The following is a 14876-nucleotide window of genomic DNA, read 5'->3' on the forward strand; positions in this document are numbered from 1 at the left end:
GACACATGAATAAACCAGCACAGCATATATCACCTTGGAGAGAGAGGGATGACGGAGAGAGAGAGAGACAGAGGAGAGATAGAGGCGAGAGAGGGAGAGGAGAGAAAGGAGACAGAGAGCGCCTCCATAATCAAGCCATCATGGAGAGTATGAGCAAGGGAGTGATGGGGAAAGCAGCGATGGCTCTGAATGAGTCAATCAAGATGCTTCTTGTTCTCCATTCAGACGCTCCCCTCCTCTGCTCAGTACATGCACATGGTTACCCAACAACATCACAACATGGTCTTCTGGGCATTTCCATCAAGTCAAATCACATTTTATTGGTTACATACACGTTTAGCAGATGTTATTGCGGGTGCAGCGAAATGCTTGTTCCTAGCTCCAACAGTGCAGTAGTATCTAACAATTCACAACAATACACAAATCTAAAAAGGCACTGTATATGATGTAACGTGTTAGTGTAGCTAATATAACCATTGAAGTGAAATCCAAATGATTCGCAGTCTTTACGTACAATGTGCTATGTTGCAGAGGGGAAAAAACCTTCCCACCACATCAGTGCTTCTCAGAGGAGTCCTGTATCCTGACACAGAAAATAGGGCACTTTCATATTTATTTAAGTGCTGGGCTCAGATCCAGAGGAGTCCTTGGGGAGACAGACCGAGCAGAGCGGGAAGGAGAGGAGAAAGCGGGTTGGAGGCACAGTAGCTGAGGTTTCACCAGCACTGCCTCAGAGCACACACAAAACACACACAACCAAGGGCACACTGTCATTCAACACATACAGCAGAAATAACCAATAGGGAGTGTGTGTGTAACCGCCCGTGTGTGCGTAACACTATCTGTGTGTGTGTGTGTGTAATGAAAAATAGCCATGAATGCGATGACACAAGTTATGCGTTTGACTGATATATGGGATATCTACATGAGGGTTGTGCAGAGGTGCCAACTGGGGCATGTCCCAATGTCCCAATAATACACAGAACATGTGGTGGTGAAAACCTAAACCAGGAACGCCACGGAGCAGACATACACTACCATTCCTCCACTATTCCATGCATCTGTGACAGACGCACATGGAGGAATACCTCAGCAATTATCCAGCCCAGTGTAGAAATGACACAGGATGACATTTTTAAATCAACACTTCCGCCGTGTGGAGTGACAATGAACTACAGGGACCTCAAAGCTCCACAGGCATTCACATAGACTCCTGTCCATCACTAGGCTAGTATTAGTCATCTAAATGTCATCCTTCATCTAGTAGTAATACTGAGAAATGTATAGTAACATTACACCATTGATGCTTGAGCTCCACTGCATTTCCACTGTGGCATTGCCTCTTGGATAAGATGCACAAAAACAAAAAACAGGACAGACAACGATTGACTTGATTTACTTTATTTGTAAGGCACCAGAAGTACTTCCTTACTGCAGAACATTTCATTTATTTATAGTAAATGTTTGTTATTTTTATATTTCACCTTTTCTTTAAATGAAGCTATGATTTCATGACACAAAACCTTTTTGGGGGGCCAAAGTATGCACTTTTTACATTATACACAAAATAAGTATTCAAAAAATGATCTATACAAAGCTCCAAATACTTACAATGCTTCACGCTATGGGAAAACGGGTAAAGGGCAAACAATGGGTCAGGGGTTAAGAGGGACAGGTATAGGTCAAAGCACTGCAGTTCCTCTAGTGTCACATCAGCACTGTAGGACATAGCACAGGAATCATCCAGGACAGACACATAAGATGCAGTCATATACCAGGGGTGTCCAATCAAAAACATATTTTGACAAATTGTTAAAATAGTGTTAATTGTGTAGATACTTTAAGAAAACCAATGGTCCAAACCTCATGTCTCTATCATAATCCATTCAAAAGGTATTGGAGTGTTTACCCATGTAGGATGGCCAGAATTAGGATGACTAAATCAATGGAAGCCAGAGAAAAACGGGGTCAAAAAATCTGGATAATTGCATCGCGTCAGCTAGGCTGGATTCTGTGCAAGAATTAAGGCTTCTGGTTACCTGACAGGCTCACTTTCCAGTTGAACTCGGCATCTTCCTTCTCGAAGCCGCAGGACGTAAAATAAAGGTAAGATGGATATCTATTTGAGACATGACGTAGTACTTTCTTATTTTAATATACGCTTTACATATTCATTCAAAATTCCTATTCCTTTTTGACGATTTCTCACAAAAACAAGCGTATCTCTAAAATGTCAATTGCGCACTGACCATATACCAAGCTTTTTTATTTTCAAAGCCTTTTATATTTAATTCAGCTCCTGTCATGCCAATTTAGCTTTTTGCGACCAGCGGAAACAACTTTGAAGACGACCACAAAATGTAAAATCCTCAAGTTGTTATGCAAAACCTGCACCCTTATGTCAACAGAGCTCAGTGCTTATTATCGGATGTATTAGGTTACGAAATCGGACTTTTTTGATATAAATGTTAAATGATATGTTAGAGAAAGACCCCATTGACCGATTCAGAACATGAATAATCATATTTGTCCTGGTAAAATGTATTTTATAACATAAGTGAAATTATCACCAAAGCGCGTTTTCACCCACTCTGAGCAGAGTGGGTGGGGACACCCTACATATACACATAAAGCTTTATATGTATAACTGTATACATAAACTGGCCCTCCACTACTAAACAAATACATAATTTATCGGAATCTTTAAAAGCCTTTTACTCTCATTCTATTTCATAGCGATAATATTCAAACAAGTGCATTGATCACAGAAAATGTGGACCAAACTTTTTTTTAAACATTTCTTCGCTAATAGAAAGGAATATAGTTCCGCAAGAGACATGCGTTTGTGTGCATCTACCCACACGCATTGCATATCACTACTGTTTATGTCGATAAGAGTAAGTTGTGCCGTTCACAAGCAGTATTAGACTTCCCAGGTTCACCACTGACTGACCAACGTTCAAATCTATATTACAGAGGTTTATGAATGCATTCACATAGGGCTATGGAATCAGTTTTCTTCCGACGCTTTATCTAAGACATTTACACAGATCTCTACACCCTCACAGTGTAACCCACCATCAAACAGAAAGGAGGATGTCTATTAATATAAGGGGAATACAAAAAACATACAGTACAACACACGCTGTATAACAGACTGGGATCAAAACAATGATCAGACAATAACACCAATCTTACAGTAAAACCACTAGTCACCATCACATCTTCTATACCATTCTCCATAGCGCTAAAGCTGCCTCGACCTTTAGTTCTAGACTACAGCGGCACTTACGGGTCCAGCTAATAATCGCACACTCTTTCTCCAACAGGCTGTGAGAAACATGTTGGGGTTTATAGAAAATAGATATTTTGTTATGTAAATGCACACCAAATGGTGGCCATTTGTGCTTTATCTACTCAATAAATGACTGATAAAAAAAACTTTAATTTAAAACTATTCATTGGCCATGGACAATGCATCCAAATTTGTGAGTGCTGTATATGTATTCTATACAAGAGCTAAATCATGCATAATTTCTTCTTATACAGCGACTCATCTTTTGAGTGAAAAGATAGTGGGCGCAGTGAACATTTTGCACATTTTGTTCTATGCTGCTGCCTAACAATAGAGAGAGATGTCAACCTGTTTCCTAGAATAGACCAGAGATTCCTGTTCAAAGAGGTGACTCAGTGGATGTCAGAGCTGCTTTCTAAAACACTTACTGCTCTCTAGTGTTGCAGAGGCAATGTGCACTCTCCTACTGCATCCCCACCAAGGAGAGAAAAGATCTAAAGGTGTTTTCTATCTCGCACAATGTTAGTCATCGCTGCGATCTGTACATTCGGACTGTTATGATAGTATTGATAGCATGCCTTTCATGGAAGCGGTCTAAAGTAGCTCAGTGGGTTAGACAGGGCTCTCTGGGGAATTAGTCATAGGGGGTAGATTTATTTGTAGGAATGATAGCACAGACTTGAAGAGAAACAGCATGAAAGTAGCTCTAAGGTGTTTTTCGTTTCCCATTTAAATGTAGATTAGATTATACATATAATAATCTCTATTTATCTAGAGGTAATTTTTCAATACGTCCTTTCTAAAAACGACTAAAAGCAGCACTAGCGTTTGACTACGTAAGAGCACAGCTTTACATGGCATTACAACAGGAATGCTTCTCCCCCACCTATAGCCATCAGGGACTGGAGTTACCTAGTTAAACTATTCACCAAGAAGACGGCCATATTTCAACTACCCTCTTTTACCTTGGGGACGAATCCTAACCTGAAAATCGAAGTGCGGCCAACAAAACTTCTCAGCAAATTTTCTCACTGATATCAATGCAAGATTTTCAAGTTAGGATTCAGATCTTCACAGACAGTTTTTGCTGTTGCTTGTCTAAAAGTCTGGTTTGTTATTCCACTTATACTATGTGACATTCAGGCTCCCAGATGGGCCCTGGTTAAAGAGAGCCAGGGTGGCATAAAAACACAGATCCACTTACCACTGGGCCATAAAGGGAGCAGGAGGAGGGAAAAACAAATGAGCAAAAAGAGAAGTAAAGCTCAAATCACACACACAATGTTTATATATATATGAAATAAATGATAGTAGGACCACAGCCCTCCGACGCTGCTGTTGTTGTTAATATGCGGTGGAGGGCGGGAGGGAGCTCTAGTCGGACTTGTCCCCGTCCTCCTCACGGTGGCTGTCGGCTCCCTCGCGAGAAGCCTTCTCCTCCTTGGCCAGCTGGGCCTGCGAGGCCAGGATGGAGGAGAGGGAGAAGAGGCCTGAAGAGGAGGTGACGGCCGGCAGGGTTGACTGGCTCAAGCCCAGGGGCATGGGGGTCATGGGCAGGGCCAGACCCTGGAGCTGGGACAGCTGGTGAGCCTGGAGCTGCTGCTGCGGACAACACACACACAGCTCAAACACAGGGGAGATACAGAGATGGGTACATATGGCTCTCACACGAGTGCACGTGCGTGCGCACACACAAATATATTGGCAGCCTTGCACCTTTCTTAAAGAAATACCTATTTATTCTCAAATAAGCTGAAATTGAAAACAACTTTTGGTCTCCACACCTTGTTATTGGATTTTTAGGATCGCAGAACCATAAAACTTAAGTTTACAATTGTAAATGTAAAATATAAAGACAAACGGCATGGACAAACTTATTGGCACCCCGGAGCTAGTATTTCACTGCACAGCCTTTGGCCAAGATAACACCCGACAAATGCTTCTTGTAGCCATCAATGAGCTTGCTGCAACTTTTACTGGCAATTTAGCTCACTTTTCTACAGCAAACATCTCTAATTCCAACTGCTGTTTTCAGCTCTTGCCATAGGTTATGGATGTGATTCAGATCTGAACTCTTCATTGGCCACTCCAGAACAGTCCAGCGCTTCTTCTTGAACCATTCCAGGGTGCTTTTGATGTGTGTTTGGGGTCGTTGTCCTGCTGGATGACCAACAACCTTCAACAGAGTCCCAGACACTGAGTTGAACATTGCACTCCAAAAATCCTTGATCATCTGCTGATTTCATGAGTTCTTGCACACATTCAGTACCAGGGGCAGCAAAGCAATCCCACAGCATTATCAAACCTCCCCATGTTTGATTGTAGGGAGGGTGTTCTTGTCTTTGAATGCTTCATTTAGTCGTTGGTAACAATCATTTTGTCCATGCCATTAGTCTTTATTTTCTAAATTAAAATGGTAAACTTAAGTTTACACAACAAAAATAATTGTTCTGCAATGTTTAAAATCCAATTACAAGATGTGGAGACCAATTTTATTATATATTTTTCCAACTTATTTTATAAGAAATAGGTAATTATCTAAGAAACGTGCAAGAGTGCCAATATTTTTGGCAACAATTATATACAGTGGGGAAAAAAAGCATTTAGTCAGCCACCAATTGTGCAAGTTCTCCCACTTAAAAAGATGAGAGGCCTGTAATTTTCATCATAGGTACACGTCAACTATGACAGACAAAATGAGAAAAATAATTCCAGAAAATCACATTGTAGGATTTTTAATGAATTTATTTGCAAATGATGGTGGAAAACAAGTATTTGGTCACCTACAAACAAGCAAGATTTCTGGCTCTCACAGACCTGTAACTTCTTATTTAAGAGGCTCCTCTGTCCTCCACTCGTTACCTGTATTAATGGCACCTGTTTGAACTTGTTATCAGTATAAAAGACACCTGTCCACAACCTCAAACAGTCACACTCCAAACTCCACTATGGCCAAGACCAAAGAGCTGTCAAAGGACACCAGAAACAAAATTGTAGACCTGCACCAGGCTGGGAAGACTGAATCTGCAATAGGTAAGCAGCTTGGTTTGAAGAAATCAACTGTGGGAGCAATTATTAGGAAATGGAAGACATACAAGACCACTGATAATCTCCCTCGATCTGGGGCTCCACGCAAGATCTCACCCCGTGGGGTCAAAATGATCACAAGAACGGTGAGCAAAAATCCCAGAACCACACGGGGGGACCTAGTGAATGACCTGCAGAGAGCTGGGACCAAAGTAACAAAGCCTACCATCAGTAACACACTACGCCGCCAGGGACTCAAATCCTGCAGTGCCAGACATGTCCCCCTGCTTAAGCCAGTACATGTCCAGGCCCGTCTGAAGTTTGCTAGAGTGCATTTGGATGATCCAGAAGAGGATTGGGAGAATGTCATATGGGTCAGATGAAACCAAAATAGAACTTTTTGGTAAAAACTCAACTCGTCGTGTTTGGAGGACAAAGAATGCTGAGTTGCATCCAAAGAACACCATACCTACTGTGAAGCATGGGGGTGGAAACATCATGCTTTGGGGCTGTTTTTCTGCAAAGGGACCAGGACGACTGATCCGTGTAAAGGAAAGAATGAATGGGGCCATGTATCGTGAGATTTTGAGTGAAAACCTCCTATCAGCAAGGGCATTGAAGATGAAACGTGGCTGGGTCTTTCAGCATGACAATGATCCCAAACACACCGCCCAGGCAACAAAGGAGTGGCTTCGTAAGAAGTATTTCAAGGTCCTGGAGTGGCCTAGCCAGTCTCCAGATCTCAACCCCATAGAAAATCTTTGGAGGGAGTTGAAAGTCCGTGTTGCCCAGCGACAGCCCCAAAACATCACTGCTCTAGAGGAGATCTGCATGGAGGAATGGGCCAAAATACCAGCAACAGTGTGTGAAAACCTTGTGAAGACTTACAGAAAACGTTTGACCTGTGTCATTGCCAACAAAGGGTATATAACAAAGTATAGAGAAACTTTTGTTGAGTGTGACTGTTTGAGGTTGTGGACAGGTGTCTTTTATACTGATAACAAGTTCAAACAGGTGCCATTAATACAGGTAACGAGTGGAGGACAGAGGAGCCTCTTAAAGAAGAAGTTACAGGTCTGTGAGAGCCAGAAATCTTGCTTGTTTGTAGGTGACCAAATACTTATTTTCCACCATCATTTGCAAATAAATTCATAAAAAATCCTACAATGTGATTTTCTGGATTTTTTTCCCTCAATTTGTCTGTCATAGTTGACGTGTACCTATGATGAAAATTACAGGCCTCTCATCTTTTTAAGTGGGAGAACTTGCACAATTGGTGGCTGACTAAATACTTTTTTTCCCCACTGTACATGTGCTCAGGTGTGTTTTGTGTGTGTGTGTACAAACTGAGCACATCCATTCCACAAAATGTACAACTGAGCCTTGACATATTCCAGACAAAGACCGTTCATCATCATCAATATCTAAAACACCAAACATAAAGCTCCATTAAAACCCAGAGCATCAGACGCATCATAATGATGGATTGATAGCTAGATAGTGATGAGTATCAGCCCCATTGAGGAGTGCCTAGAGGGAGCAGCCTACCCGGATGATGGAGTTCATCTCTGGAGGGGTGACCTGCTTGGCCCTCTCAATGGCCCCCAGGACCTGTTGCTGGTGCTGGGACACAAACACACATGCGGGTGGGGGGGGGTTAGATGGCTCAATACTACCAACACTGACCCTGTGCTCCATACCGATTCAATTATTAAGTCACTAACACAATGCTGGGGTCTGATGGAGAATCAATTATCCACTCCCATGTTGTAATGGGTCATCTCGTCATGGACACAAATGAGCATATCTTATCTGGATCACAGCAGAGCGCTCTGGTCCCTTTCATTACCGGGCTCTCAATGATGAATGGAGGGATATATGCTATAGGGAGGAGGGATTGAGAAGTCAAATAAGAATGATCTCATTCCAGGCTGCAGGGCGCCACGTGGGGTTAGGGGTCAGGGGTTAGGGGTTAGGGGGTGTTCTTACCTCCTGGGACAGATAGGGGAGGACTTGGGCACAGATCCCGTTTAATCTTTTCACAATCTCAGCCTGAGGAGATAAAACACATCAGCCTTTAGCTTCATTTAACACCCCTCAGACTCGCATCAACATAGAACCCACGCTCCCAAAGGGCACTTCACAAGCACACATATTACTTTACGTAGTAATTATCATAACCAACTCTGATATGCAAAGCAGTGTTAATTGTGTTACTTTCTAATTCAGTGTGATATCTCAGAAGACAAAACACCACACTCTTATCACTCCATCATCATGCACACTGACATCTCGCTCTGCTCTTCAAATGCATTTTGTGCCTCTTTCTATATGTGAGGAAGAATATGATGCACACAAGTGTGCGCACACACAAAAGTAAGAGGAAATGCCAAATGTTTTGTCAGGTGGGAGAGCAATTAATTCAAGCTAACCGGAGAGGGGTTCTTACAACTGGCAGGGATGGAGACATTTTTTTAAAAGTGGAGGGAGACAAAGAAGAAACAATAACCCCTTTTCAATATCTCCCCGGCACAATCCCAGACTAAACTGTATCTCCCCGGCACAATCCCAGACTAAACTGTATCTCCCCGGCACAATCCCAGACTAAACTGTATCTCCCCGGCACAATCCCAGACTAAACTGTATCTCCCCGGCACAATCCCAGACTAAACTGTATCTCCCCGGCACAATCCCAGACTAAACTGTATCTCCCCGGCACAATCCCAGACTAAACTGTATCTCCCCGGCACAATCCCAGACTAAACTGTATCTCCCCGGCACAATCCCAGACTAAACTGTATCTCCCCGGCACAATCCCAGACTAAACTGTATCTCCCCGGCACAATCCCAGACTAAACTGTCTGGAGCTCCTCAGCTGGAGAGAACAGAAAGCTCAGGGAGGAGAGAGAGGAGAGAGGAGAGAGAGAACGAAAGAAAGAAAGAGAAAGAAAAAGAGCAAAGAGAAAGAACAAAAGAAAGAGAAAAATAAAGAGAAAAAGAGTAGAGTGAACTAAATAACGAAAAAGAACGATAGAAAGAGAGAACAAAAGAAAAAGAAAAAAAGAAGAAAGTGAAAGAGCAGGCTGAACACAAAACACAGACGTGAATTCTCTTCGACATTCAGTTCTACACATCCCCTTCCATTTCAACCCTCTAATGCTGCCGCAGTTCATCTGCACCCACTCACACGCGCTTACATAATTGGGGATACACACACAAGCACGCTCGCGCACACACACACAGCCCCCCCCCCTCCCTCTTGCCTCTGAATTTCTAAATATTTCATCCCCGTCAGATAAAGGAGTAGGGGTGATGAATTGTACTCATGAGGCAGAGCGAGGGGCTGTGTGTGTACGTGCTAGAGCGTGTGTGTGCGCGACTCGATTTTTCACTGCGTGTTCTGTGCTGCCGGTGTGGCTGTCATGGAGGAGCCGTCAATCTTTTAGCGTGGCCGTCACCGCCAGACGAGGTCACAGATAAGGCCGGGTCCACAGAGGCCCATCGCTCTCCCCCAGCAGCCGGCCCATAAATTACCCCCCCCCCCCCCCCCGGATCTATGGGCACCGGATGAGCCCCTTAGACAGCAGCACGCTACTCTTCCACTGACCATGTAGGAAAATACAGAGACTAGAGCTTTAACCTGCGCAGTACTGTACTGCTCCTTCCTTTAGAACAATCCCTCTGAATAGGGATGCTTTCTCAGCGATGCCAGAGAGAGATGTTTCACTCTCGGTCTGTCTATAAGCGGCATGATGATAAGAAGAACCGATTCCCATCTCCGACACCACTGCTGAAGGAGGGTTTCCTATTAACGTAGACAGAGAGAGACTTACCTGCTTGTGCATTTCAATGTTCAACCCATAGGACATCTCATAGTACTGTAAAGCAGAAGGAAGATGAGGCGTTATTATATTGTTTCCAGTATAATAATAGAAAGAGGGAAATTCCATTAAGTCCTGTAGAGTGTAGGCAGATTGTCTAGCTATATGCATTTCCTTCTGTCCCACAGAGCCATCTCCTGGGTGTCATGCATCATGTCATTACTGTTACACCAGGTAAAACCCTTTACACGCACACACACCCTGTTGTCCTCCTGTGTCGCTGTGAGACGGCAAGGGATGGTGTGTATGTTATGCGTTAATGAGCGGGCCAGTGGCTCAGCATTAGCCCTGTTAAATCACCCGCTCCCCACACACACACACACACACACACACACACGAGGGGGAGCGTTGGCTGTCCAGACAAAATGGCACGTCCCTAAAGCAATTATGGCGCTGGGGAAATGGAGGCGCTGGCGTTAGCAGCCGGCGAAGCAGGGGAACCCGATAGGCAATTAAGGGAGGGGGGACCAGGCTGGGGCTACAAACACACTGATCCGCTGATGGATACGAGTGCAGCGCATCACAGATTAGATGAGATTAAGCCAGTCAACGGATCAATTAGAGACAGAATCAGACAGCTACACGGGCCTTGCCAGAGACAATGAGATTAGCTAGAGGTAGAGAGTATGTGTTGGGGGAAGGAGGGGAGAGGATGGCGGAAAGAAGGGATGACACATAACACCAGAGACAAAAGGACCACAGAAGAGACTAAAGGAGGAATCATAAGAGGGAGGAGAGATAAAAAGACTGAGAACAATGACATGAAAGAGGGAGGAGAGAGAGAAACAGAAAGAGAGAGAGATGGGCACAGGGCTACAGAGAGGAAGAGTATAGACTGGAGACAAAGGTAAAAGAGCGAGATCGTATTTTCAATATTGCTGTGTACTTTAGCAATATTGCTATATGTTGTAGTTGCTAGACTGAAATGGTGCCAAATTCAATTACTTGTTGCAAAAATATCCCATAAAAGGTGAAAATATGTTTTGTTGACATATTTAGCTGCAGTGTTAAACATCCCCCTGCCTGCAGAGGAGGTGCTAGGTGGTATGAATGCAGTGTTTCCCCTATATCCATTTAGCAGCGGCGCCCCAAATATACACTGAACAAAAATAAAACGCAACATGGGAACAATTTTACTGAGTTACAGCTCATATAAAGAAATCAGTTAATTGAAATTACATTAATTAGGCCCTAATCTAATTAGGTCCTAATCCTTTCACATGACTAGGAATACAGAAATGCATCTGTTGGCCACAGACACCTTTAAAAAAAGGTAGTGTTGTGGATCATAAAACCAGTCAGTATCTGGTGTGACCACCATTTGCCTCCTGTAGAGCGACACATCTCCTTCGCATAGAGTTGATCAGGCTGTTGATTGTGGCCTGTGGAATGTTGTCCCACTCCTCTTCAATGGCTGTGTGAAGTTGCTGGATATTGGCGGGGACTGGAACACTGTCGTACGCGTCGATCCAGAGCATCCCAAACATGCTCAATGTGTGACATGTTTGGTGAGTATGCAGGCCATGGAGGAACAGACATTTTCTGCTTCCAGGAATTGTGTACAGATCCTTGCGACATAGGGCTGTGAATTATCATGCTAAAACATGAGGTGATGGTGGCGGATGAATGGCACGACTATTGGCCTCAGTTACTCGTCACGGTAACTGTGCATTCAAATTGCCATCGATAAAATGCAATTGTGTTCATTGTCCTTAGCTTATGCCTGCCCATAACATAACCTCACCATGGGGTACACTGTCCACAACGTTGACGTCATTAAACCGCTCGCCCACATGACGCCATTCACAGTCTGCCATCTGCCCAGTACAGTTGAAACCGGGATTCAGCACACTTCTCCAGCAGTCTGCAGTCAGGCCAAGACCCTGGTGAGGACGACGAGCATGCAGATGAGCTTCCCTGAGACTAAAAAATCAATTCGCAGAGGGATGCACCTGATTGGCAATGATGTTCAGATATCCTGTGGCATTCAAACATTGCACCACTTATATCAAGGCTCCCAATGTGTGCCATGAAAACACATCCCACCAGCACCAGCACCACCAGCCTGCAATGTCAACGCCGGCATGATGGATGCATGTACAGTACTCAAGTGGTTTTCTCCATACCCTTGTCCTCCCATCAGCGTGAAAGAGCAGAAACCGGGATTCATCAGACCAGGCAATGTTTTCCAATTGTCCAGTGTTTTCGTTCCTTAGCCCACTGCAACCGCAGTTTCTTGTTTTTTGCTGAAAGAAGTGGAACTCTAAGGTCGTCGGCTGCCATACCCCATTCATGTCAAGGTATGACGAGTTGTGCATTCTTTTATGGGTCTTTGGGCACCAATGTTGTACTGGACAGTCAGTTAACTAACTGTAGCCCATCTGTTGCTCTGCACAATTCGTGTCAGCCTCCTTTGTCCTCTTTCATCAAGGACCTGTTTTTCGACCACTGGCCTGCCGTTGGCTGGACGTCCTTTGGATGGTGGACCATTCTTGATACACACAGGAAACTGTGGAGTGTGAAAAACCCAGCAGCGTTGCAGTTCTTGACACACTCAAACCGGTGCGCCCGGCACCTACTACCATACCCCGTTGAAAGGCACTTAAATATTTTGTCTTGCCCATTCACCCACTGAATGGCACACATACACAATCTATGTCTCAATTGTCTCAAGGCATGAACATCCTTCTCTAACCTGTCTCCTCTCCTTCATCTACACTGATTGAAGTGGTTTTAACAGGTGACATCAATAAGGGGTCATAGCTTTCACCTGGATTCACCTAGTCAGTTATGTCATGGAAAGAACAGTTCCTAATGTTTTGTACTCAGTGTATATTTGTAGCAAACAGACCTAGCAGTCGCACGCACGAGCGCACAGCCACCAATTGCTCCTCATCTCCCTACAGTAGGGCGCATCAGTTATATTTCAGATTGTGTCAACATCATTACATTTTCATGCATTTTGGAGTAGAATGTCCTTTTAAAAAAGTCACCAGAAGTGTGGGGGGGCATGCCGTTGCAAAGTAGACATTGACAGAGCAGGGTCACTCACAGTATCACACACGGACTGACACAGGCAAACACACACACTGGACAGTGAGACACACACACAGAAACACACACTTAAAAAAACACTCACCATGATATAATGACGTTGCATCTCAGACTTCTCGCTGGCCAGCTTGTCACACTCCAGCTTCAAACTGCAGAGAAGAGGAAAAATATGAAAAATTTAAAATCTTTAGTCTCCAGGAAGCATCACCCATACCTCTTCAGGGAGCCAGGAAATGACTTCATCCTTCCCTCATTGGATCTAACAAGGTGTCAACCCACCAAAAGAGAAGAAAGCCTCCCAAATAAACCACAATAAAGATCCATATATACACCCAGAGTGATTTAAATGTCCTGCCTATAAAAAGCAGACGGTTGGTGGATGTGGATGACGTGGATGTGCAGCTCTGTGATGCATCGCAGACAGCCATTAGCTGTAATCATGTCACAGCGCTTGCTGCAGATGTCACAGGAGGTGACAGGACAAAGGAGGCCAAGTCTCTGCTGCCACACCACTTATCACAAGCTTTCATATTGGAATGGCGTCAGTGTTGACATCCCCCTCTGCAGAGTGTCCTGATTAATATTGATACACACGAAGGGAGCAGTTATGAATATCAGACGAGGGTTTATAATGGTGTATTTACGTTAAGATAGTCTTTGGGATCTGGATCTGTGCCGTCAGCATCACTGTGAATGAAGACTCAATTAGGCAGAGCGTTAGCTGTGGCGAATCCTCATCATTGTTCCCAACTGGGAAACTGCTGCTCATAGCCACCGCTGATTCCGACACTGACATGGAAAAATAGTGGATGCAAATGGATTCATAAAAGCTGCGCTGTTAACCCAGCCCAAAGTGAAAAGGTTAAAGGATAATTTTTTTACACAACCAAATCTCTATTTTTGATGTAAATGCCATGTTATAGAAGGGTCCAGACACCTTTGTGATTTCACTTGTTTTTGATAAACATAAGTTTATACTATAAGGACACACCCGGTCTGCACTTCTGCGTAGGGGACTATTACGTTAAGGATAAGGTTCAGAATGACAATTTCTTATGTACAACATTTAAAGACCTGCATCACTATACTGAGAGCTTTGCAGTTTTCGAAAAGGACGCATTTGTGTTTGTTCATGTTTTTTCAGGGCCCTCATAATGCACAACACGAGAATGAGGAAGTGATTTGTTGTTTGGGGTAAGTCTATCAAAAACAAGTAAAATCACCAAAAAAGGTGTCTATAACATGCCATTTACATCTAAAATAGTTTTCTTTTGACAAACAAATATTTTCCTTTAAAGAATAAACCACCTCATTACAATTCAACAGCAGTCCTCAGATTCCCTGACCAAACAAGTGCTCAGGGGGCGCATTTCATTCAGACAGCTCCCTCCCTCCCTCCGGCCCTCCATCTCTACTCCTCTTTCGCCTGCAGCCTCCACTTAGCCAAATCGCTTTTTCCTCCTCCCCCTCCAAAAAAATAAATAAAATAAAATCCAGCAGTGCGAGCGCAAACAAAGGGGTTGGTTGTCATGACGACCAGCCTCCCCTGCTGCCACCCTACCTGAGAGCGGATTGTGATTGTCTTTGTGCGCTTGTGATTGGTGGAGGCGGCCCGGGGG

The 14876-nt window shown here is 43.9% G+C and overlaps 1 protein-coding gene across 2 annotated transcripts in view; it reads right to left on the bottom strand.

The window, feature by feature from the left end:
• Positions 1-1385: 1385 nt before the first annotated feature.
• Positions 1386-14876, bottom strand: part of LOC311148936 (TLE family member 5-like) — a 54132-nt gene continuing 40641 nt past the window's right edge. Inside the window, exons 3-7 of one of the 2 annotated variants that reach the window (XM_084185972.1) lie at positions 13343-13406; positions 10156-10200; positions 8312-8374; positions 7871-7945; positions 1386-4894 (exon numbers count right to left, since the gene is read on the bottom strand). In XM_084185972.1, coding sequence (XP_084042098.1) covers positions 4670-4894; positions 7871-7945; positions 8312-8374; positions 10156-10200; positions 13343-13406 — 472 coding nt within the window. In that variant the 3' untranslated portion in view covers positions 1386-4669. Of the gene's footprint in view, positions 4898-7870; positions 7946-8311; positions 8375-10155; positions 10201-13342; positions 13407-14876 lie in introns of both variants that reach the window. The other variant, XM_084185971.1, reaches the window with a different exon arrangement.

Source organism: Coregonus lavaretus (assembly GCF_964263955.1).
Source record: "Coregonus lavaretus genome assembly, chromosome: 21".
Lineage (NCBI taxonomy): Eukaryota > Metazoa > Chordata > Actinopteri > Salmoniformes > Salmonidae > Coregonus > Coregonus lavaretus.